This window comes from Acomys russatus, chromosome 29 (genome assembly GCF_903995435.1).
Source record: "Acomys russatus chromosome 29, mAcoRus1.1, whole genome shotgun sequence".
Taxonomy (NCBI): Eukaryota; Metazoa; Chordata; class Mammalia; order Rodentia; family Muridae; genus Acomys; species Acomys russatus.
In genome coordinates this window covers 21,323,737-21,350,375 of record NC_067165.1, presented here as the reverse complement: position 1 = coordinate 21,350,375, position 26,639 = coordinate 21,323,737, and the positions used below count along the sequence as shown (strand labels likewise).

Here is a 26,639-nt window from a genome sequence, read left to right as displayed (position 1 = left end):
ATTAACTCTAAATTTTCTAAATGCTAATAGATAAAAAAACAACAGCAGCTGAGAAACATTGGGATGGGGGGGGGACACTGCTGAACTAAATTGTGGTGAACTGCAGCTGTGCTGGTACTGATCACTACTTGTTTTTGTCTGCAGTTGAAACATTACTTGTTTTTCTCTGCAGTTGAAACATTGTGCTCCACTGGTTGCCTTCATTTTCCTTGTTTTGAGACTCATTATTTGGCCCTTGGTTTGCTCCCTCTTGGGGACTTTCCACAGTGCTGCTCGATTGCTGGTTCCTCCCCTATATAAGCAACTCTGTTACTCCCAATAAACAGCATTCTCTTAGCACGAATGACCCACTGTTGTGTCGTCTTTTCAATCCACAGACCCTCACGGTAGCCTAGGCTAGCAGCGCGGGCGCTGCACTAAACCAGCCAGTTTATATTAAGGGTGTCATAACCTCAGAATGGAAAGCGGGAAATGTGTTAAGCTGGAGAAGGTGTTATGCATTTGTTTCTACAGGAAAAGAAAAACCTGTGGATTCCTTCCAAATTGATAAAAATCAGATTTGAAAAGGGGAGACCTCCTAAAGGTCTTAGCTGCAGACAAAAGGAAAGAAATCAAGAAGACCAAACAAAACAGATAACATCATTTGCTGATCCCTCCACATGGAAACAGCTGAGACTGGTTGAGATATGAAAATGTCTCCAGGCAGGACTTCAGCTATGCATGACCAATAAATCTTTATACAAAATTTTCAGGACTTATCATGCTGTTCTTTAAAATAGCATAAATAAACACTTATAAAAATTTTTGGTTATACAGTCCAAGCTAACTTATACAAAAAGCCAAATGCCTTACCTGCTTGAACAGAGAGCAGAGAATTATCTTTAACTGAACTGTGCCCGGTGCATAGCTCATAGAGATATTAATAAAAAAATGTATAATACCTTTGAAAGTTAATCTTTTGCAGAGCAAGAGGATCAGACACCAAAAAAGACAAACAAGTAGCCCAGGTGATCCAACCTCACAGACAGACCATTTCAAAGTGACTAGCTAGATTGTCCAGCATCAAAGACTGTTCTAGTCAGGACTTGACTTAAGCTCTGAACTTTCATAGCATTCTGAGACTGGACAGCAAAAGTTACAGCTAGCTTTCCTAAGACTGATAAGTGTCTCAATTTTCTTAGGCCACCCAAAATAAAACTATATCCCAAATCAACAGGAGACAATTCCCATGGGAAGTGGGGCTTCGTCATTCTATGGATGATGGATTTCTATGTTTAAAAGAGGTTAGCTAGAGGATGAGAGTAAAATAGTAGATTATTGAATCTACTTTTAGCCCAAAGAGCACTAACAAGCAAAAAGTCTTATATTGGTATAAATCTCTGTACATTGATAGAGATTTAGGATTATTTTGGTTACAACATGCTAAGGTATTTTACCCATGCAATTCTTAAAACTGTAATTTTTAAATTCTAGTCCTTTTGAAACCTGCTATTACCAACTGTTTAGGGTAAGTAAGAAATGCATATTAGCAATCAAACACATGGTCATGTTAGATGCCGTATTTTCCAGTGTATAAGATGACTTTTAACCCCTAAAAAATCCATGCCAAAGTCAGGGGTCATCTTATATGCAGGGTACTTATCTGCAGCTTGCTTCATATGTCCAGTACATATAGTAGAGGGGTGCCACGGCCTATTCTCTACTCTGTGCAGGGAGTATGAGGCAGGGAGGAGCAAGCTGCACACATTTTCCTGTACCTCAAGGAGGAGAGCATGAGTGTGGATCGGCTCTCCACCAGAACCCACCTATTCAACTGGGAGGGCTGCAGGTTGAGTGTGGACCGTGTCTTAAAGGGGCACTGTAGGCTGGCAATTGCTGTCTGCTGGTATTTAATGAAGCGCCTGGCTGTCTGTACCCTACCTGCAAATAGACACATGTCCGAGTCTGTTACAAAGGGTAAGCACTGGAAGAGGGGTAGTCTTACATGGCGAGTATATTCCAAGCTCTGTATTTTAACTGGAAAAGTTAGAGGTCGTCTTATACGCCCAGTCATCTTATATGCTGGAAAATACGGCACTAGTTTAGTTAATTACAAAAATATGTTTCCTAGATTGTAGATTGACAAATTAAAGAAATAGCTAGAAACAAAAAACTCAGATAAGATAGATAGTTAGTCTTCAAAAACCTCCGAGATCTACAATATATGACATTTAAAGATTTTATTAGTTTAAGGTTTTTCTGACCATGAAGACAGGTCTGCTCCTGGCAGCACCACCATTCTACGTCAAAGGCATCACATATGGCAAGCTGGCCACTGGCTGATAAAATGTCCTGTGTCAATGACAAACAGAATATTGTCCAAACTGGACAAACTGGATGAGAAGCAGGAATCAACTGCCAAGCTTTGCAAGAACAAGGCAGGCAAGTCCTTTATAATTCCTACTTCACAAAATAGTCCGTCAAATATTCTGAGCCAGAAGACCGAAGATGGCACTTCAATGTTATAGAAAAATTTGGGGGGACTGTCCAAGCAGCCAAATATCTTTGTCATTTCCATACTTTTGGAAGCTGCTTCCTTGCACTTCCTCCATATTTAGGTATTATTTATTTCTTCTTAAGTCTCTGATGGGACTGAAAACTAGGTAGTTATATTTTTACAGTTAAACCTAAATTGTTTAGAATGATAAAAGTTGATAGATTACTTTATCCAAGAGTGCCAAATATATAAATGTAAGTCTTGCCTAATTATTTTCATAATTGTTACTATTATACAATTTGTCATTGAATGGAAAGAGCCTTTTATTACACTAAAAGGGGGAGATGTAGGCATAAGGTTACTGCATAATTCAAACACTGATTTCTGTACCCCCATATCTGGTTGCAATCCTTGTTCTGAGAATCTCCTCTCTCAATGTTGAGTAAACACTGGCCTCCAATTGTCCTGTTATGCCAATAAAGCAGCTTATAGCCAATCGCTGGATGGGGAGAGAATAGGTCTGGACTTCCTGTTCTTCAGGGGAGGAGTTATAGGAGGAAGAAAGGGATTCAGCAATCGGTAAAGGTCCAGGAGACAATAGGAGAGAGGAGCAGGAGGAGAGAATGCCATAAAATCCAAGTATTTGGGGGATTTACACTGGGAAGAAGCCAGACTAGCATACAGAGTTAAGAATGGAGTAATAACTGCTCAAGATTGTGTCATTAAGGTTGATAAACAAATAATATAATAGAGTCAATTATTTTAATGCTAGCTAGGTTAACAGAAAAACTGAGAAACAAATATAATTTTATAAAAATAACTTTTACAGGTTCTGGGAATCAAACTCAGATGGTCAAGCTTGTGAGGCAAGCACAGCACCTCTACCTATGAGCCATTTTGCTGCTGTGCGTAGTTTCATTTCATCAAAAATAATCCATGCAGGAATTGCCACAATTTTTCCACTTATTCTGTTATCCTTGCCTGGCTATAATTTTCCTAAGCCGGGCAAGGAGTTTGCCTAAGCTACTATGCTACTTTGGGGTTTTAAGTATTAGCTTTCAAACTGTGTAGGCTACATTTTCTTAGTTTTACAATGTGATATACCACAGAAGTAGTTTGGTCATCTTAGAGATTTTCATCAAAGGTACTGAATTTCAGTGAAGCACACTTTCTGCCCTAGCAACAGCATTTTATAACACTTGATTGGCATTGCTACATAAGAAAAGACTTTTAATTATATCAAGAACAAATGGTCACTAAAATCATCAAATCATGTGATACTGACAAAAGATTATGGGAATTTTATTTGTTAAGAGATGATTGGCACTGGGCAAAAACAACACAGTGTAACCCTTATAGCCTTCCAGATCTCAAATTATGCACTTTGAATTTTTTTTTTTTTAATCCCAGCACTCAAGAGGCAGAAGCAAGCAGATCTCTATGAGTTCAAAGCCAGTCTGGTCTACAAAGCAAGTCCAAGACATTCAGAGTTGTTACATACAGAATCTCCTTCTAAAAAAACAAAATAAAGCAAAGAACAACTGGGGCACAGTTTCACATTTTTCAAATTTGAGGCATAAAGTGAGACGTTACATAAATACATACTCTCTACTATTTTCAGCCTCAGACAGTTCAAAATTACAATGACCACACACTGAACTTTCCAAAGCCTTTCTAGTGTAAAATAAAAATACTTAAATAGGGGCTGGAAGAGCACTGACTGAGGTCCTGAGTTCAAGTCCCAGCCAACCACATGGTGGCTCACAACTATCTATAATGAGATCTGGTGCCCTCTTCTGGCCTGCAGATGCAGATGTATATGCAAACAGAACACTGTATACATAATAAATAAATCTTTTTAAAAAATACTTAAATGCAGTAAAAGGAAATATAAGCAGCCAAAAGGAGTTAGCAAGCACTTAAACAAATTAAGGAACCTGAATACAAATAGTAAAATAAATCAAGAATATATCCTTATTAGTGATCATGAATCCAACAATGATTCAAAACATTGTTACTACTCAACCTTCTGAAAAGAATAAGATGTAAACAAAATATATGTGTGTCATGTATGTATCTGTGTATGTATGTATATGCATATATTTGTACACACATATATATATTAGATTATAACCAAAATAAAAAACCCAAGTAAGTGGGGATTACCAGGTAACATTTAACAATAAACTCACATTTCCAATGGTTTCTGCTGCCTCTTTAGGATCCGAACCTGTTAGAAATCAAAACATACATTAGCATTCCCACAATATACATAAGTAAACATTGAAACTAAGGTATTTGCTTTTCTCTCATTAAGGGAAGTTAGGAGTCTGGAACAGAATTCCTCAAAATAAAAAAAATAATGGTCCAAGGGAACACCTGTGAGGCCTAGTAAGAGTAAGGATTGCCTACCTCAGGCCCCTACTACTTCATTGGAATCCTGGCAACAAAGAAGCAAGGGGTGGGGCTGGCAAGTTGGCACAGTGGGTCAAGTGCTTTGAGTACAAGCATGAGGCCCTGAGTTCAGATCCCCAGAGCCCATGTTTAAAAACAAACACACCAGGCACATCTCTGTAACCACGGCTGAGACAGGAGGATTCCTGGAGCCCACTGACCACTCCAGTCCAGCTAGTCAGTGAACTCCAGGTTCAGTAAGACCTTGTCTTAAAAACTAAGGTGGATCTGGTAGGTTAAGGTGTTTGCCACTCAAATCTGAAAACCTGAGTTTGATCTTCAGATCATAAGTGGAAGGAGAGAATTGACTCACAAAAGTCCTCTAACCAAGCCAGGCGTGGTGGCACATGCCTGTAATCCTATCACTCAGAGAGGCCAACACAGGCAGATCTCTGTGAGTTCAAGGCCACCCTGGTCTACAAAGTGAGTCCAGGGAAACCAAAGCTACACAGAGAAACCCTGTCTTGAAAAACCAAAGGGAGAAAAAAAGTTCTTTGACATCCACAAACAAAGCCTGGCGTGCCTACCCACACTGGGGCACAGACACCACATAGACATACAACAAGTACACACACAGACAATAAAATTTCAATTTTCAATTAAACAGAGAGCAATGAAGATACCTAACATCAACCTCTGGCTGCTATGCCCCACCCATACAGAAATAAGTATATATTTACTTGCACCACATATATGTGAGGGTATATATTAAACTGATAAACTGCTCAAATTCTTTTTTTATTTATTTTATGTGTGTGAGTGTTTTGTCTCCATGTATGTATGTGCACCACATACATTTCTTATTCCCATGGAACCCAAAGGGGGACATCATATCCCCTTGGAACTGGAGTTACAGATGGTTAGAACTTCAATAGCTGCTGACAGCTGTACCTGGGTCCTCTGCAAGAGTAGCAGGTCCTCTTAACTACCGCGCCATCTCTCCAGCCCATTAGAATCCTTTAAAAAGTAATTATGCACACTCCTTCCTTTCCAACGCATCCTTCTTCGTTTCCTAGCCACTCATCCCACACAGTGGGGAAAACACCCTCTTATAAACAAAGGCATTACCAATGAGAACTCGAAGACTAGGCAGTATTTGCTTCTTAGCTAAATGCCTCTGCATCAAGTCATACCTGTTAAAACACCATCAGTGGGCTGAAGAGCAGGTATTTTTGCCAATGATATCACACTGGTTATAACTGGTGTCGTAGCTATCTTTGGAGAGAGGGGTGTCGTCAAAGTAGTTTGTGCTTTAGGAGTAACTGCTGATGTTGGCTTTGGGAGCACAAATACTTGGGGAAAAAAAGCGTAATGATACAAATTAGCTTGGTCCCTGAGGTAAAGGACATACAAATTGATGAACTGTTCCATAAAAATAAAGAAACAAAGTTAAACACAGAAAGGGTTACACAGGAATAGAAGCAGTACAGAGCTCCAACAAAGCTCTGTAACAACAGCTTGGATGGGTCTTATAAAGTCAGTGTTCACTAGGACTTAAAAAGAGCCTGAGTCTATAAAATTCTAGCTTCAAATGACAATCTAAAACTCATATAAGATATACCAAAATCCTTTATTTTAATATCTAACAGGTAAAATGCCAGGTGTCATCAGCTTGGGAATGACTGGGAGTTCCTGTGAGTGGGCCTAAGGCCCTACACTTAAGCTTGTTTCAAATAAAACTTTAACATGACTATTTTTATAAGTCAATGAAGAAGCTGTCCCTTCATGTAACATTGATTTTTCTTTTACATTATCATAAAAAATGATAGGTTTCATTTTCAAATTGTGTATCGTTATATTTTGCTAATATCCATTATGACCTCATTATTCTCCCATGTACTCACTCCTCCTGTCCCCTTTCTCCCTGCAGTAGTTCCCATTCTGCTATATGCACATGTGAAAGAAAACAGACAATATTTATTTGTCTTTCTTTTTTCCCTCCTATTCCTTAGACCCCTTCCTCCCCTAATATAATCTCCCTTCGAATAGCATTAGTTTCCCTCAATTATATTATAAAAGGAATATCCCACTATTAACCTGACTAGTTCTAGGATGGGCTGGCTAATATAAAAGTTTAGAATAGACATATATAAAGGGAGTACAAGCTAAGTAAGAGCCAAGCCGCAGGAAGCCATAGCACATGGATTCTGTCAACTAAGTAGCACTTCAGGCTCTGACAGGGAAGATATATCAAGTGTTTCTGATGCAGAAAGTACTACATTCCACACATCTATTCTTCTGAATTTTTTTTACCACATTAGTTGTCCTACTTGTAAGGCTATTATTTTTTTTTAAGGGGAAAAAAACTTTGCTACCCATGAAGAACTGATCTACTTTATTTTTTCTGAAATAATTAATGTGTTGTTCTTTTTCTTTAGCTACAAGCAAGTTCTGCATCAGATTCTAGACCAGCAATAGCAACCATGTTAACACACACACATTCTCTCCTTTGTTCGTCCTCTTTTCAATTTTTCAGTTGTATTAACTGAGTAGTATGCTCCCTTTGTAGTGCATTCACACAAGGTTAACCAAGCAATCAAGTTAAATTTTTCTATGAAATAAGTATGCAATTTATTAATTTCTTGCTTTGATTGTGACAGAAAAAAACATCAGAATTAGTTTTCTATCAAGAACTGTGTGATGGCTTTTTATCCACTTGACACAAGTTCAGGTTATCTGGGAAGAGGCAACCTTAATTGAGAAAAATGCCCCCATCAGCGGGCCTGTAGGCAAGGCTGCAGGGCCTTCCGTTGATTAACAATGCACGCGGGCAGTGCCACCCCTGGGCAGGCGGTGCAGGGTTCTATGGGACAAGCAGTGGCAGCCCTGCTCTATGGCCACGTCTCAGCTCCTGCCTCGGGTTCCTGCCTCCAGCTCTTGCTGACTTCCATCAGTTACGCAGCGTGACCTGAGCACTGTAACACGAAATAAATCCGTTCCTCTCTCAGCTGTTTTCGGTCACAGTATTTACCACAGCAATAAAAAACAAAGTAGAGCCAGTATGGTGGCACATATCTTTAATCCCAGCACTCACTCGGGAGGCAGAGACAGGTGGATCTCTGTAAATTCAAGGCCAGCCAGATCTACAAAGTGAGTCCAGGACAGGCAAGGCTACACAGAGAGCCCTATCTCAAAAAAAAAAAAAAAAAAAAAAAAAGTAAAACAGATTGTCATTAAGGAGCCCTACAGAACATGTTAAGGCAGTCCAAGCTGTCTGAACGCAGTGAGACTTTGTTTTTATTATAGTATTTTAACTTTATGTGCTGACTGTACATCCTAGCACTGACCTAAAGAGCCCAGCAACCAAGCTTCATTTTACCTTTTTTTTGTGGAATTGGGTCATTCATACTGTACTGATGGCAAAACTTCAGGACACAGAACAGGTTACAGAAGTATTTGATGTTGCCTCTCCATTTCAAGGACTCACTTAGCTTACCCTGACGCTTACAACCATCACACCTGGCTGTCTGAGAAGCAGAAGAAAGACAGAAAAGAATCAAGTTAGAAAAGACGATACTAACCATAAACCAGAGACACTGTGAAAATGGAGTATTAGAATTAGTGCGATTATAAAACAGAGGAATCCATACTTAAAATACAGTAGTTAAAAACATTATTTATTCCATAGAAGATGTCCTAACAACTGACTTTTTGTTTGTTTTAGTTTTTCAAGAAAGGGTCTCTCTGTGTAGCCCTGGCTGTCCTGGACTCACTCTGTAGACCAGGCTGGCCTCGAACTCACAGAGATCCTCCTGCGTCTGCCTCCCTGAGTGCTGGGATTAAAGTAAAAAGTAACTTTTTAAAAGTCACTCTTTCTGTTTCCAAAATAACTAAGGAAGGGATGTAAGGACAAGCTGTGCTGTGAGAGGCAGAGGGCAGGCAGAACAGAGAGCACCGGCTCTCGAGTCCTAAGGACTGAGTCACTCAACAAATATTTACGTAAGTACCCTTTTCTCTTTTTTCCTTTTTTTTTTCTTTCATTTTTGAAACAGGGTTTCTCTGTGTAATAAGGCCTGGATGCCCTGGAACTAATTATGTAGACCAGGCTGGCCCTGAACTCACAGAGATCCATCAGCCTCTGCCTCCCAAGTGCTGGGATTAAAGGCATGTGTTACCATGCCCAGTCTAAGTACCCTTTTCTTAAGCTCTACGATTGGTCTTTCAAAATATAATGGCTAAAATATATAATATTCCTCTGCAAGAAAATTACATTTAGAAGTGAGGCAGTTAAAACCCGGCATGGTGGTGGGCATCTATAATCCCAGTTTTCAGGGAGGCAGAGGCAGGTGGATCTCTGTGAGTTCAAGGCCAGGCTGGTCTACAAAGTGAGTCCAGGACAGCCAGGGCTACACAGAGAAACCCTGTCATGAAAAAAGAAAAGAAAAAAAAAAAAAAAAAAAAAAAAAAAGAAGTGAAGTAGTTAAGTAAATAATGGTTGGTTTCACTATCTGCTATGCATGCTATGTAGGTGTTCCCACCAGCTTCCTCAAGGGCACGTTATAGTCTTTCAATTTATAAACTGGCAATCACACATCTAAATCTCAGGACTGACACTGGGAATACAGCAATCAACAAGGAAAGAGTCTCAGGTTTGTGTTACTGCATATCTAATTATACCCATTCCTACGTGCCTTTCAAAACTAGGAAAGTAGGTAAGACTGACTTATCACTTCTCCTAATGATGGGAGGACAGGGTCTGACTTTAAATTCCTCAGAGTAACCTGAATGAGAGAGCTACTTAAGGCAAAATTATGTAAATTTCTAACCTAAAAGCTACAAACAAGGTCATCATACTTTGTAAGAAAAAAAGAATTAAGAAAGCACACACATCCTTACTAACAACAAAATGTGTGGCTAGAGCTACATCTCAGTGGTAGAGAGTTTATCTAGCAGGCATGGGGTTCTAAATTCAAGGCCCCATACCAAGATAGTGAGGAAAAGACCTCCAGAAATCCTAAGCTCTAAACACATTTTTCACGTAATTTGAATATATTTTAAATTGAAATGACTAGCATTTTTATTTCATAAAAACAAAGAACACATCCCATTTACCTGATGAAACAGAGCTGTAAACTTGGACATGCAATCCTCACAGCAGAACACCTGGAGCTTCCCATCCAGTCGGTTTTCCACCAAATTTGCAGATGTCTGTAAACAGTAACTGCACATCTTACAGTAGTTTCCCCATCTTTCTCCAAAGTCTCGAGTAGAGAGGAATTTGCAAACTAACCACAGAGAGGACGAAAGGGAGAGACAAATGCATATTAGCTTCAAGGAAGTGAGACAAAGTATGTAGTATTTGAGTGATCTAGCCAGATATGACACTACAGGCCTATAAGCCCAGCACTTGGGAGATGGAGGCAGGAAGATCACAAGTTAAAGGCCAGCCTTAGTTACATATCAAGTTCAAGGCCAAACTAAGCTACTAGAGATCCTGCCTTAAAAAGAATCGGAAGCCAAGCACAGTGGCACATGTTTTTAATTCTCAGCACTCTACTAATGTTATTAATTTAATTATAGTTTTTTTCCTTTGTTGAGATTATTCAAATGCTTAAAAAGACAAAAAGATTTTTTAAGATTTATTTATTATGTATGCAGTGCTCTGCCTGCACATACACCTGCAGGCCAGAAGAGGGCACCAGATCTCATGATAGATGGTTGTGAGCCACCATGTGGTTGCTGGGAATTGAACTCAGGAACTTTGGAAGAGCAGCCAGTGTTCTTAACCTCTGAGGCATCTCTCCAGCCTAAAAAGACAAATCTTAAGGTGTATAAAGTATAAACTGTATGAATTCAACTTTTTAAAGAATGTTCAAGCAGCTGGGCAGTGGTGGTGCACCCCTTTAATCACAGCACTTGTGAGGCAGAGGCAGGTGGATCCCTAAAAGTTTGATGCCAGCCTGGTCTACACAGCAAGTTCCAGGACAGCCAAGGCTACACAGAAAAACTCTGTCTCAAAGGAAAAAAAGAAAAAAAAAAAAAAGAATGTTCAAGTAATGCTTCATAAGAAAAGGTTTTGAAAATCAAAACATAATAAATATGAATTCCACCACCTATGTGTGAGTAATACGGAACCTCTTTTTTACCTTCACTACAGAAAGGCTTGTCAACCCCTGAGAACCGCACTGTATCCTTTATGATTTTCTGTAGCTTACAGTAGTCACACAATGCCTTTACTTTATTTCTCATTTTGTACTCATCAGAGCAAGCCTTGCAACAAAACAGAAACATTCTACCCTGCAAAAATAAGCAAACAAACGGTCATTAAGCTCTAACCAAACAGGGAACTGGAAACATGGCTCTTGCAGAGGCCTGAGTTTGGGTGCTGCCCACAATTGCCTGTAACTCCAGCTACAAGGCCTGTGCCCTCCACAGGCACTCATGCTCATGTGTATGTACACACACACACACACACACACACACACACACACACACACACAGTGAGTGAGTGAGTGAGTGAGTGAGTGAGTTAGAAATAAATCTCTCTCTCTCTCTCTCTCTCTCTGCAAACCCGTGAGATGGTTCAGCAGGTCAAGGCACTTGCACCCAAGCCTGACAACCCAAGCTCTATCCCAGGACCCATGTGATAGAAGAAAGAACCACTCTTGCCAACTGTACTCCACATGCACACCACGATGCCCATTTCTGTGAATACACAAATACACACAAAATAAGTTTATAGTTTTAAGTCAGCACAAGCTGAGGAACTGTCAAAGACGAAAACCCAGAAATGCTCCTAGGGAATGGTTTGCCCACTTGTCTTTCAGGCTGTCCCTTTACCTTGTAGAAAAGCAGCTCTGGTTTGGTGGCAAATAGAAGGTTACACTGCTGGCACTTGAGTTTCATGAAGGAGTGAGTCAAAGCGATCTCCTGGGACTGGCTAGCCAGAGTCTCCAGCGCAGCTGCAGCAGGGCTGCTGACGGAGCTGCTGACAGAAGAGGCAGGGGCCCCCTGTCCTGCAGACGCCTCAGACTGCGAGGCTGTGCTCGGCACCTCTTGGTTCTGAAATACAGGGGCCAACGAAGGCTTTCTTCCCTTTGGCTTTTTAAATATATTCTGAATGAATACAAAGCAAAGATTTTACCAAGTAAGGAATGATGTAACAAAATTGTTTTAATTTTCTCATTTTAATAAATTCACTTCACAAACTTTTTTTTTTTTTTTTTTTTTTTTAACTTCTAATAGAAAGATGTTTCAGTGGCATACCTTCCAGAGCAGAAGGGTTTAAAGAAATGAAACACTCACAGGTGACAGACTACAATAAAGGCTCCTGCACACGTTCCCTGAGAGGCCTTCCACAAGCCCTACACATATCACGAACCAAGCCCTTGTGGCTAGGGTGATAGCTAGGACGATAGTGGACACACTAGGCATCCTCACACCAAGGAATATACTGCACAGAGAGGGCAGAAATGGGACAAGGGCAGCTATGACTCCATGCCAAGACTCATTCCATTTCTGGCCTGATGAGCTTTTGCTCTTCACCATTCCACCTCTCAAACCACATTCCAGACCCTGTTCTTTTAAAAACAGAGAGAGCCAACATGAGTGTGGTAGTGCACACCTACAATCCCAAAACTTGGATCAGGAGCATAAGGCCACGCCTGGCTACATGTCAAGTTCCTAGCCTAGACTACAGAAGGAGACCCTGATTTAAACAACAACAACAACAAAAAAGCCAAGGGGAGAAAGTGGTAGGGGTACTTAAGTCAAGGACCATGAATATGAAAGTCCAGCATCTGGGCTCAAACATTTGTATAAACTTGTGATTTTGTTTTTGTGTTAGTCAAGGCGTGAGCCACCACTGCCTGGATCCACTGTGGAGTTTTGGGTAGTTTTTGTTTTTTTGTTTTTTTTTTAAACCCTGCACTCAAAAATTTAACACTAGCCAGGCAGTCGTGGCACATGCCTTTAATCCCAGCACTCCGGAGGCAAAGGCAGGCAGATCTCTGAGTTCAAGGCCAGCCTGGTCTACAAAGTGAGTTCCAACAGCCAAGGCTACACAAAGAAACCCTGTCTCAAAAAACTCAAAAAAGAAAAATTAACACTAACCATGCTTGTAATCCTGTAACTTGGGAGATAGAGACAGTCTGATTGCCTCATGTTCAAGGCCAGTGTGACCTTCTACGTTTGAGTTCTCAGCCTCTTTGGGGTATATATGTAGCAAGACTCTCAGAGAAGGAAAAAAGGGGGGGGGGCAGACTGGCAAGCTGGCTCAGTCATGCTATTTTTTTTTTTTTTTGGTTTTTCAAGACAGGGTTTCTCTGTGTAGCCTTGGCCATCCTGGACTCACTTTGTAGACCAGGCTGGTCTTGAACTCACAGCGATCCGCCTGCCTCTGCCTCCCGAGTGCTGGGATTAAAGGCGTGCGCCACCACGCCCGGCTAAAACTTTTTTTTTTTTTTTTTGGTTTTTCGAGACAGGGTTTCTCCGTGTAGCCTTGGCCATCATGGACTCGCTTTGTAGACCAGGCTGGCCTCGAACTCACAGCGATCCGCCTGCCTCTGCCTCCCGAGTGCTGGGATTAAAGGCGTGCGCCACCACGCCCGGCTTTCAGTCATGCTATTATGACACACAAATATATACTAAATAAATGTAATAGAAAACAATTTAGGCTGGTCAGTGGTGGTGCATGCCTTTAATCCCAGCACTCGAGAGGCAGAGGCAGGCGGATCACTGTGAGTTGTGAGTTCGAGGCCAGCCTGGTCTACAAAGGGAGTCCAGGACAGTCAAGGCTACACAGAGAAACTCTGTCTCAAAAAAACCAGAGAGAGAAGGGGGGGGTGGAACTTAATCTATTACGATGTTTTGCCATAGATCAATACCTCAGAGAATGAGAAAGAAGAAACAGCACCTTGCATCATACCTGGAAAGCCAACACACAGTTGGAACTACAGAAACTGCAAATAGTTCCATTTGACATGGCTAGGTGATATTGAGGAACTGCTGCGACTTTACAACTCTGACACAAAACCTGGAGACCTTAACGACAAAAAAATAAAAAAAATAAAAAAAAAAACAATGACTGTTACACACATGCATAAATGATTCAAAAGTCTAGTAGTTAAAAAAAGTCAAATACTCAGCACAGCCTCTCCTTGTGTCCCCCAAGGATGTGCAGCACCTGCAGACGGATGCTCATGCACATTGTATGGAATGGTGCCACAGCACTGCACCATCTCTGTACATTTAAACATCCCCTTGCAGATGATCCCTAGTTACTATAATACCTAATACAATGCAAATATCATGTAAAGAGTTGATTATTACTTTCAGAAAAAGAATTTCTTTGTGGTTTTTTTAAGACAGAGTTCCTCTGTGTGTAGCCCTGGCTGTTCTGGAACTCTCTTTACAGACCAGGCTAGCCTTGAATGCAGAGATTGGCCTGCCTCTGCTCCTCAGTACAGGGATTAAAGGCACATGCCTTTAAAAATGTCTATAAAACTCAATTATATTTGATGAGGGTTTTTGAGGTTTTGTTGCTATTTTTAGACAGGGATCTCAGCAGTAGCCCTGGATGTCCTGGAATTTACTATATAGACAGGCTAGCCTCAAACTCACAGAGATCCCCCTGCCTCTGCCTCCTAAATGTTGGGATTAAAGGCGTACAGCACCATGTCCAGCATTTGCTGAATACTTTTGAGGTGTAGTTGGTTGAATATAGAACTCATAAATATGGAAGGTCAACTATAATATAAAAATTAACACAGAACTTTACAGTGATCTCTAAATCTAACTACAACAACTCCTACTTGTCAAAACCTAGCTTGAAGGCTCGGAGAGATGGCCCAGTGGTTAGAGCACTGGCTGATCTAGAAGACCTGGATTGGATTCCTAGCTCCCACATACATGCTGGTTCACAACATCTCTAACTAGTTCCAGAGGGTCCAATGCCCTCTTCTGGCCACCCTAGGCATCATCAGGCACACACACACAGTGGGGCAGACATACGTGCAGACAAAATAGGCACATTAAAAGCAATAATGAAATATTTTAGCCAGGCGTGGTGGCACACGCCTTTAATCCCAGCACTTGGGAGGCAGAAGCAGGCGGATAGCTGTGAGTTCGAGGCCAGCCTGGTCTACAAAGTGAGTCCAGGATAGCCAAGGCTACACAGAGAAGAAACCCTGTCTCGAAAAACCAAAAAATTAAAAAATAAAATTAAAAATAAATATTTTAAATATATTTTATTAATGTATTCATATTACATTTCAATATAAAATATTTTTAAAAGGGGCTGAAGAAATGGCTCAGCGGTTAAGAGCACTGACTGCTCTCCCAGGAGACCCAGGTTCAATTCCCAGCACACACAAGGTAGCTCACAACCGTCTGTAATTCCTGTTCCAGGAGATCCAACGCTCTCACACAGACATACGTGCAGGCAAACACCAATGTACATAAAACAAAAACAAAAAATATTTTTAAAATAAAAAACTTAGCTTAAAATTTAATAATTATTTTTTCTTGTACATGAAACCATAAAATGTATTCTATAAAAAAGTATCAGTGAAAATCTATTTTCCTTTATTATCAGTTCTTCATAAGTAAATCAGTCTTGGGTTTTTAGCCATATTAAATAAAATTAGTCTAAAACAAAATTAAATAACAGTAGTTATGATCATCTTTAACATGTTACTAAATCTATAAATTTATCAAATTTAATCATTACCTGAAGAAATAACAGTCTTAATTCTGTAAGCAGACAAGCAATTAATAGAGCAGAACAGCTCTGCTTTTCCTGGGTCATTTGTAGTCTTGATTATTTCTGCAGACAGCATCGGTGAAGTCCCCAAGGCATAGAGTGGCTTCTGGGCCAAATTCTATTAGGATAGCAATAACATAAGATGTGTATAAGCATAAGCTCAGACACAATGACATTATCGTTCCAAGTAAGAAAGGGCAGAGAGATGGCTCAGTGGGTAACATGCTTGCTCTGCAGAAGCAGAGGACGTTACTTCAGACATCCAGATCCCACATACAGCAGAGACAACGATGCGCACGTGTAATCCCAGTGCGCCTACGGCAGGATGGAGGCAGAGACAGAGGACCATCAGAGCTTCATAAGCTGGCCAGCCTGACATACACAGCTACAAATAAAAAGAAATCTTGCCTCAAACAAGGCAGAAAGAGCAGACAACAATGTTGTCCTCTGACAATCGCACAATATGCCATGGCATGTACACTCATTCACTAATACACACACACACACACCCTCACACATACATAAAGATTTTTAAAAGAAACCAAAAAATAAATAAAATAAAAGCCCAGCCAGGTAGATGTCCCAATTAATTGGAAGATGGAGTCAGAGGGTCAGGAGCCTAAGGCCAGCCGTAGCTATAAAACTGAAGAAATCCAGTAACTGCTCAATTAACAACAAAGTACACTGAGAGTAATGGATGATGTACTGGTGACACACTTTCCTAATGATAAACAAACAAATATTAGATAATCCATCCCCAGTAATAATGTGAATGCAGTAGGGGAAAGTTTATCACTTTTAAAGCTACCAAAATTAGGTGGCTCCTCAGTAAGAGACAGAAATGATGCTTAATTCATATTGAGAGAGCCTACAAAACCATTTCTTTATCGAGATCAGTGTTATAATAAGTCGGGATAATTATATAATGAACTAGTGAGTCTATCCATGTTTTAACAGATAATAATGACTATTATTTACACAGTATTGGTTTCTGAAGGCTTGTCATAAGCCAAACTCCATGATAAGGAACTTTTATAAAACTGTCACTAACACAACAGCAAATCTTTCAGTAAGGAAGTAGATGGTAAGGAAATGTACATTATGAAGTTTCACACAATCTGCTTAGTAAAAATGGGCCTCACGAATCTGGAAGTCCCAATGCCAGTCCCAAATTAAGGAAAGAATTTAGGGCACAGATAAGCAGCAGTAATTATTTTCCTATGCTAACTGGACTGCGGCAATTCCTAAAAAATAAAATACTTTTTAATGATAAAAGAACATTTCCAGGGGGCTGGACAGATGGCTCAGTGGTTAAGAGCACTGATTGCTCTTCCAGAGGTCATGAGTTCAATTCCCAGCAACCACATGGTGGCTCACAACCATCTATAATGTGATCTGATGCCCTCTTCTGGCCTGCAGATATACATGCAGGCAGAGCACTGTGTACGTAATAAATAAATCAATCTTAAAAAAAAAAAAAAAAAAAAAGAACCATTTCCAACTGCCCCAAGGAATTAACAAAATCAAAAATTTGCTAAGTAAAGGAATTATATGTTGGTGTATGCAGGTGCAGTGAGTGTGTCATGAACATGTGTGCACATTTGTGTGGGAGTCAGGGTTAACCTTGAGTATAATTCAGGTGTCATCTTTTTTTTTTTTTTTTTTTTTTTTTTTTTTTTTTTTTTTTGAGACACAGTCTCTCACCGACCTGGAATTTGCCAAAGAACCAACGCAAGGTAGCCAGTAAGGCCCAGAGAAACCCCTTTCTCCACCAGGATTGTATGTGCACACCAATACAAGTAGCTATGGGGGTCACAGGGGTAAAATTCGAGTCCTCATGTCTGCAAGCACTCTACCAACTGAACTATCACCTTAGTCCCTAAAAAAGTATCATTTACAATGGTTAAAGCACTTGCCACACATGCAAAAGGAATAGAGTTCAAATCCCTAGAACCCACATAAATGTCAAGTAGGTTCAGTGGCCCTGCCTTTAATTCTAGCATTTCAAAGGTAGAGACAGGATATCAGGACAAGGTAGCTAATTAGACTAGCTGAATTGGTGAGTTCTGAGTTAAACTGAGAAACCTTGCTTCAGTGAATAAGGTACAAAGCAATTGATGAAGACTCCTAACATCAATCTTAGACCCATATATGCATGCCCATATACATATAAACACACACAAAATAAACAGAATTCTCAACCAGTAAAAATTAAAACTGACACAGATACCATATTTAAGCAGACTATTATTTATTATAGTAAATAATACCTAAAAAGTACCTGAAGTATTATAATAGGATGATGGTGCCAAATCAACTAAGAATTCATTTCAAAATACATCTTAATTTTAAAAAGCTGGGTGTGGTGGCCCATGCCTTTAATCCCATCATTCTATCAGGCAGAGGCAGGCGGGTCTCTTTGAGTTCAAGGCCTGCCTGGTCTACTAGGCAAGTGCAGGACAGCCAAGGCTACACAGAGAAACTCTGTCTCAAACAAAACAAAATAAACAACAAACAAAACAAGCCCAGGGGCAGGCAAGAGGCAGCCAGGCATGTGACCACCTGAGCCCCGCCCTGCTGAGCCCTGCTGATGGCTAGGATGATATCTGTGGCACAAGTTTCCACTGAGGGCCATGCAACAGCCTGCAGCCATGTTGAGGTCCAGGAGCCAGGCTGCCATTGGAGGCCAGGCTGCTAAGGGTAGCCTGAGCTGCCACTTGAGACCATGGTGATGTCAGGGCCCTTGCTGCCACCGAGTGCCAAGGCTCTGCTGCAGCTGAAACTACATAGATGTCAATTGGCTGTGCCACACTGGGGGACATATTGAAATGAGTGGCCTGTGCTGCTGCTACCTGAGGCCATGTTGATGTTCCAAGTCCAGGTAACCTCCAAGGGACTTATCTGGGTCTGGACCCTTGGTCCTGCTGCAGCAGGGGGCCATGTTTGTGGTCTTTGCTGTCATTGGAAACCATGTGGAGGCCCATGACCCGTGACCCATGACCCGTGCTCCCACTGACTGTTAAGAGCAAGGAGGCTGCTTTCGCACAGTTGAAGAAATATGGATGGCTTATGTGACAAGCCTTACCCCACCACACACACACCCCAAAAGGAACAGCCTAGATAGGAAGCCACCGAAGAGAACTCCTAAAAAGTGTGAGGGGGATGCCGAGGAGAAGCTCTCCACAGGAGGCGGCTTCTGGTGGAGGTATGGGAGGGGAGGGTCTCAGTTCTACTTCAAGGGGCAGGCCACTAAGAATCTGACCATGTTCCAATAACACAAAGCGAACTTTCCCCCCCTTCCTTTCCATTTTTAAATTGTTTTTATCCTTTACTTCTTTAGGGGGAGACCACAAAGGATTGGGAAGGGATTGTAATTGGGGTACATGATGTGAAACTCTAATAGGATCAATAAAAATGTTATTTGGGGAAAAACAGGTTTCCTTTAGTTTCAATCAGTTTTTGGCTTTTAACTCTTGCTCATGATTTATTTGTAAAAAGTTTTCACTATCAATATTCAACAACAAATCATGAAGTTACATCCATTCAATTCTGGCCTTGAGTAACATTTTTAAAGTGGTCTATTTTGTCTTAATCATATTACTGTACAGCCATCCCTAAGTGGAATCTCTTCATTTCCCTATAGGAAAATCACATCAAGATGAAAATTTTGCAGCTCACCCTTGCACAGCCAGCTCAGAAGGAAATCTACATCCTCAGAGCTACACCTGCTTGTCCACCAGGACATCTGTTGAACTAGACTCTTCAGGGACAGGAAGGTCAGAGTCACTATAACAATAGCTCTCATAGCTCTCACAGCAATTCACAATGAGATGGTGAGCTGTGTGAAATTCTGAAAAAACAAGCATCACTACAAAGACCTCATACCACATTTTGAGTCATCTGTCTTTCCAATTATCTTTCCTTATTTTTCTTCTTCTTCCTGTTCCTCCTTTTTATTTTTTTTCAAGACAGGATCTTACTATGTAGCTGTCTTGTCCTGGAACCCACTATGTAAACCAGGCTGGCCTTGAACTCACAGAGATCCACTCTGTGGTATTCACTCTGTGATTTTTCCCTCCCAAGTGCTAGGATTAAAGGTATGTGCCACCACACCTGGCTTTGATATTTAATTTCAAATCTAATCTAGGACATAATTATAATGGTGGCATCATAATCTCTACATTTGGGACATTGCAACAGGAAGACTGCCTCAAGGTTGAAGCCAGTCTGAATTACATAGCAAAATACTGTCTAGAGAGAGAGAAGGAGCAAGAGTAAGAGAGAAAAAGAGCAAGAGAGAGGGAGAGAGAGAATACATCATCTCTGAGTAGAATTCCAGTGAAAGTGAAGTGTAACTTAGACTTACGTCAATGTTCTTCTGACACATAGTGCACTTGACTGAAATGCTGCGAGTATATACGGTAACAACAGGCTTCGTGAGCTCATAAGAAAACAGGCATGACTGGCTGCAGAAATCTTTGCAGAGAGAAGAATTTTCCAATTGGGTTGTGATCACATTCATTGGATTTAAAATGTCTCTAAAATCAAATAACAAAGATAAATGTGTGATGATTTTTACCATCTTCCTCTCCAAGAGACAAAATGTATTTTAGCTAGGAGTAACAACTGCATAGTAGAAAAAGCCTGCATAAATCATCTGAAACACAGCTTTGAGGATTAGTTCTGCTACTTCTCAGTTAAATGATTGTGAGTGAAGCAATTATTGTCTCTATTACGTTATGTGCAAAGTGGGGTTGATAATATCTAAATGTGTGCATCTGTACAAGAATTATCTTTAACAAAAATAAGACTTCCAGCTCTCTGCTGGAGTCAGTGAGACTAGATTCAGTACCCATCCCGTAACCCGAAACCATGGAACATGTGTCCTCTACTCAACAGCTGTCAATAGAAGAATCATGAGCAGAGCCGGGTGTGGTGGCGCACGCCTTTAATCCCAGCACTCGGGAGGCAGAGGCAGGCGGATCACTGTGAGTTCGAGGCCAGCCTGGTCTACAAAGTGAGTCCAGGATGGCCAAAGCTACACAGAGAAACCCTGTCTCGAAAAAAAAAAAAAAAAAAGAATCATGAGTGAAATCATAAAAGAATTTTTTAAATTAAAATTTCCAAGATGAACTATAAAGACAGTAATATAAATACTAGCATACTATATAAAGCTTAGCTATGGTGGCTGGGTGTGGTGGCGCACGCCTTTAATCTCAGCACTCGGGAGGCAGAGGCAGGCAGTTCTCTATAAGTTCTAGGCCAGCCTGGTCTACAAAACGAGTCCAGGATAGCCAAGGCTACACAGAGAAACCCTGTCTCAAAAAACCAAAAAACTAAAAACTAAAAAATAAATAAAGCTTAGCTATGTTAAGAAGAACACAACACAAATAACAGCAGTTCTGGGAGATTTCTAGGGCCATTTTATAAGCCAATTATTGCAATAAGCATTGGAAGTAGCTAGGAGAAAGCCAGGCCAGGTGGCACACATCTGTAAGGAGGCAGATCTCTGTGAGTTCAAGGCTAGACTGGTCTAGAACTCAAGTTCAAGTACAGCCAGGGATACACACAGAGAAACTCTGTCTCATTAAAAAAAAAAAAAAAAAGCAAAAACAAAACAAAAACAAAAAACAAAAAAAACCCAACAACACCAACTAAGGTAGAGTATAAATACTGTTATTTTCTCAAAAGTATAAATATTGAAGGAAATATTCAAAATAGAAAACTAGAGGAAGGAAGCCACAAAGTAAATAATGACTATAGTATTACATATGTAAATATACTGAATTATGACTATATGTCGGTCATTAAATATCACAGAAAACACTGAGGAAAGTATTACTGTTATTTCCACCTTCAGACAAAGAGACTAGATGACAGCTTAACTTGCCACTCACAGTCATACTGACACTACAATTCCAATCTAGAGTCCAGAGTTAATCACTCTACTAGCCTGTACTTTGTACACCTTTGTTTTGGTTTTATATTGTGCACATACGTGCACATATATGCAGAGGCTGGAGTCTTCCCTCCTCAGGCCTTGTTTTTCATAGTTATTTCACTGGGACCTGAGACTCTCCAATTACCATATGCTGTCTTGTCATCTAGCCCCAGGGATCCTCATGTGTCCACTTCCCCAGGGCTGGGATTGCAAACATTCACTACCATGCCCAGAATTTTAAGATCTTTTAAATAGGAACTCATTGTGTAATCTTGGCTGGCCTGGAACACACTATGTGGACTAGGCTAGCCTCAGGTCAGAGAACCAGCACCTCAGCCTCCATCTCCCAAATGCTGGGATTAAAGGCATGAGCAACTATGCCAAGTAGTATGCCCAGCAATTTATGTGGGTGCTAGGGATCAAATTCAGGTCTCCATGCTTGCAGAGCAAGCTCTTTAACAACTAAGCCATCTCCCCACCCCACATACATTTATTATTCACAACTACTATATGGTAAGCTATGAAAGAATAATAAAAATTATCCAAATTTCACTTGAGCTTAAAAATATATGTGCTTGGCCGGGCACAGTGGTGCATGCCTGTAATCCCAACACTTGGGAGGCTGAGTCAGGTGAATTTCTGTGAGTTCAGGGCCAGCTTGGTCTACAAAGTAAGTCCAGGACAAGCAGGGCTACACAAGGAAACCCATCTCAAAAAATAAATAAATAAAATATATGTGTATGTATGTGTGTGTGTATGTGCTTTTACAGAGTGTGGTAGTATATATAACATTTAAGAGAGAAAGACAGGGGCTGGAGAGATGGCTCAGAGGTTGGTTAAGAGCACTATCTGCTCTTCCAAAGGTCCAGAGTTCTATTTCCAGCAACCACATGGTGGCTCACAACCATCTGTAATGAGATCTGGTGTCTTCCTGTGGCAGGCAGGCACATAGGCAGGCAGGATACTATATAAATAATAAATAAATCTTTGGAAAACAGAGAGTAGGGGCAGGAAGATTTGGAGTCCAAGGTCAGGGCCTAGAGAGATGGCCCAGAGGTTAAAAGCAATGGCTACTCCTTCCAGAGGTCCTGGGTTTAATTCAACCTATGTGACAACTCACAACTATCTGTAACTCCAGTTCCAGGAGATCTAATAATCTTATACAAACATACATACAGGCAAAACACCAATGCACATAAAATAAAAAAATTTTAAGTCATTTTTTAAAAAATAGTTCAAGCATCCCCAGCTACAGACCAAGCTCAAAGCCAGGCTAAGCTAAGTCAGATCCTGTCTCACAAAATATTCATAAAATGCTAGGGAGATAGCTCAGCTGGCAGAGACATATGCTACCAAGCTTGATCACCTGAGTTGAATCAATGGGGACCCACCCCATAGATGAGCCAACTCCCACAAGCTGTTTTCTGATCTTGTGTGCATGCATACGGGCTGGGGTGGAGGGGGAGCATACAAGATAAATGTAAATATAAAAACATTTTCTGAACCAGCTAACCATGAAACCTTGGAAATTAGTGGATATGCTTGCATACAGATCAAGTAGTGGTTCTGAAGAGTTTTGTTTTGTTTTGTTTTGTTTTTTCACTAAAACAGAAGGAGATTATACTTAGCTAGGTGAATTGGCACTTGTCTGTAATTCTAGTACTTGAAAGGCAGTGCCTATGAGGATCACAATTTCAAAGTCAGCCACATAGTCAATTCAAGGACAATCTGGGCTATAGGAGACCTTGTCTCGAAAACAAACAAAAAAACCCTAAAAAGCAAAAACAAAAAACTGGGGCTGAAGAAATGGCTCCTAAGTTAAAAGCATTGGCTGTTCTTCCAGTGGCTCAGGTTTTATTCCTAGTGCCCATCCGGCAGCTCACAACCATCTCTAACTCCAGCTCCAGGAGATCTGAAGTCCATTTTGGCCTCGTCTGGCACCGGACATGCATTTGGGACACAAGCATACAAGCAAGCAAAACATTCACATACATAAAAATTTAAATGCACTGATTTGCCAAGTTTAAAAAATAAAAAATACCTGCATCCTAGACAGACATGGTAACACACACCTTTAATCCCAGCTCTCTGGGAGGCAAAGGCAAGGGGATCTCTATGAGTTTGAGGCCAACCTGGTCTACAAAGTGAGTCTGGGACAACCATAGCTACACATTCTTATAAACAATTATAATATAATATATAAATATAATTACAAAAATATACAATTACTTAAATTCTTTACTAATAAGATCCCATTTATTAAGCATTTACAATAAGCTAAGTTATGTGTTAATACTGCCTCATTAAAAATCCTAGGAAGTATATATTACCTAATGAAAAACTCCTGTTTATAACAACAAAAAACAAAATACAGTTAAAATATCTAGCCAAGGTCTGTAAGTGATGGAATCCCTATCTAACCTCCTCCTTCGGCAATGGAAATGGCCCTAGGACCTCATCATGTCAAGCAAGTGCTACTCAGCTGAACCCCAGCCTCAAAACCAAGCTATTCTCCTTTTTTTGTTGTTTTTGTTTTTGTTTTCAAGACAGAGTTTCTCTGTGTAGCCCTGGCCATCCTGAAACTCATTCCAAACTGAACTCAAATATCCACCTTCCTCTGCCTCTCCAGTGCTGGGATTAAAGCTTGTCTTTAAAAAAAATTGAAGCTCATAAATTCCTGTGTTATCTGCTGCTAGCAAGTGGCTACACAAACTTTTTTGTTTGTTTTTTTTGCTTTCTGTTTTTTGTTCTTCAAGACAGGGTTTCTCTGTGTAGCCTTGGCTGTCCTGGACTCACTTTGTAGACCAGGCTGGCCTTGAACTCAGTGATCCACCTACTACTGCCTCCCTGAGTGCTGGGATTAAATGCGTGCACCACCACGCTCAGATGACTGCACAAAGTTTTGTTTTGTTTTGTTTTGTGAGACAGGGTTTCTCTGTGTAGCCTTGGCTGTCCTGGACTCACTTTGTAGACCAGGCTGAACTCGAACTCACAGTGATCCACCTGCCTCTGCCTCCCAAGTGCTGGGATTAAAGGCGTGCGCCACCACTGTCCGGCTGAGTTTTCGCTTTCTAAAGAGTTAAGTAACGTTTATACCCCATGGAAAGACAACACTGCCAAGCAGTGGTGGCACACACCTTTAATCCCAACACTCAGAAGCTAGAACTTTGTGAGTTCCAGGCCAACCTGGTCTACAGAATGAGTCTAGGACAGCCAAAGCTACACAGAAGAACCCTGTCTTGAAAAACCAAAAGAGAGGCTGGAGAGATGGCTCAGAGGTTAAGAGCATTTCTGTTGGCTGCTCTTCCAGGTCCTTCCTGAGTTCAATTCCCAGCAAACACATTGTTGCTCACAACCATCTATGATGAGAACTGGTGCCCTCTTCTGGTGTCAGGTCTACATGAAGACAGAGCACTGTGTACATAATAAACACTTTAGAGAAGGCTACACAGAGAAACCCTGGGGGGGGGGGCGGGGGAGGCAAAGAAACCAGGCAGGACAGTGCTCACCTTAAATCCCAGCACTTGAAGCAAGACAGGTGGATCTCTGTGAGTTCAGGGCCAGTCTGGTCTATATAGAGAGTTCTAGGATAGCCAGGGCTACATAGAGAGACCTTGTCTCAAAAATCAAAAGAAAAGTGAAGTAAAAACTTAGGGACAGTACCTGGAGCAGTGCTTGCAGGTTCTCTTGGGAAGAGGTGGTACACTGACAGCTGAGGAGTGTCTGCTGATGCATCCTGTGGAGCAGAAAAGCTGAGCAGACCCTGCCTTGTGATATACAGGTTGCCCCTTATGAAGTAGTTTTTTACAACCACAACAAAACAGACAAGCAGCTGGAAGTGAAGGAAATGATGTGTTTGCGTTGGATGATGGTAGACCAAGCTGAAAGCCTAGCAAGACAAGAACAAACAAAATAAAAACAAAAAGAAAGCAATTTCAGTTTCCCTAATGCACATATTTTCTTTTTAAAGAAAAACCTCGTTAGTTTTGAAAGCCTCTATACGAAGAAAGCAATAGCCACTCTTTTCTTACCACAACCCTTAATATGTACTATATGTTAGTTAGAAACCAGTTCCCACCTGCCTCTGCATCCCCGAGTGCTGGGATCACAGATGTGTGTCACCAGGCCCAGCTAAGATTTTTTTTTTTTCTTTTTGAGACACAGTCTCAGTATATATAGGCCAGGATGGCTTCAAACTTATGATTCTCCTGTCTCAGACTCACAAATACTGTGATTACAGGTCTGCACCACTTTCAGCCACCTGTATGCATATGTTTGTGCATGTATAACTTAACAAAAAACAGAAGGGTTTGGGTGATTTTTGCTTTGTTTTCAAGACAGGGTTTCTCTGTGTAGCCTTGGCTATCTCAGAACTCACTATGTAGACCAGGCTGGCCTGAACTCAGAGATCCACCTGCCTCTGCCTCCCCAAATGCTGTGATTAAAGACAAGTTCTACCATACCCTGCTAGAACCAGAAGTTTTATGAAATATATATTTGCTTAATACATGCATCATAATCTTAATGCCTTTTCTTGGGGGAGGGGTCAAGACAGGGTCTCTCTGTGTAGCCTTGGCTGCCCTGGACTCACTTTGTAGACCAGGCTGACTTCAAACTCACAGAGATCTGCCTGCCTCTGCCTCTGGAGTGCTGGGATTAAAGGCGCACACCACCACCACCCTCCCCTGCCTTTCATTTTTTAAAAGGTCTGTGCCGATCAGTTCCCACAGTGAAAGATATACTCTAAAGGAGAAAAGCTTACCAGAAGAGGTGCTTCCCTCAGTTCTACTAAACAATACAGATTGTAACAAACTTAGCTAGTCATATTTCTTACCAAGAGAAGTGTCACTAGCTGAAAATACAGCACTAATTTTTAGTTCACTTTCTTGAGGTCCATATTCCTTAAAATCAAGAGAAGGGAGAAGGAGAGAAATAAATACAATATGCATGAATAAACTAGAAATTCAATTTAAAATTCTGATTCTGGCACATACAGAATTATATATCTTTGATATATCCTAGTTATAGCCCCTTCCCAAATACCTAAAAAAAATCAGATTAGACCA

General features: G+C 40.8%; 1 protein-coding gene across 4 annotated transcripts in view; it reads right to left on the bottom strand.

Moving 5' to 3' along the window:
* Zmym6 (zinc finger MYM-type containing 6) overlaps positions 1 to 26,639 on the bottom strand; it is a 48,752-nt gene that overhangs the window by 13,029 nt on the left and 9,084 nt on the right. For 3 of the 4 annotated variants that reach the window (XM_051171160.1, XM_051171161.1, XM_051171162.1), the window contains exons 3-13: positions 26,408 to 26,474; positions 25,237 to 25,405; positions 19,999 to 20,170; positions 15,600 to 15,750; positions 13,797 to 13,912; positions 11,711 to 11,986; positions 11,017 to 11,167; positions 9,983 to 10,155; positions 8,250 to 8,397; positions 6,064 to 6,222; positions 4,669 to 4,706 (exon numbers count right to left, since the gene is read on the bottom strand). In XM_051171160.1, coding sequence (XP_051027117.1) covers positions 4,669 to 4,706; positions 6,064 to 6,222; positions 8,250 to 8,397; positions 9,983 to 10,155; positions 11,017 to 11,167; positions 11,711 to 11,986; positions 13,797 to 13,912; positions 15,600 to 15,750; positions 19,999 to 20,170; positions 25,237 to 25,405; positions 26,408 to 26,474 — 1,620 coding nt within the window. Of the gene's footprint in view, positions 1 to 4,668; positions 4,707 to 6,063; positions 6,223 to 8,249; positions 8,398 to 9,982; positions 10,156 to 11,016; positions 11,168 to 11,710; positions 11,987 to 13,796; positions 13,913 to 15,599; positions 15,751 to 19,998; positions 20,171 to 25,236; positions 25,463 to 26,407; positions 26,475 to 26,639 lie in introns of all 4 variants that reach the window. The other variant, XM_051171163.1, reaches the window with a different exon arrangement.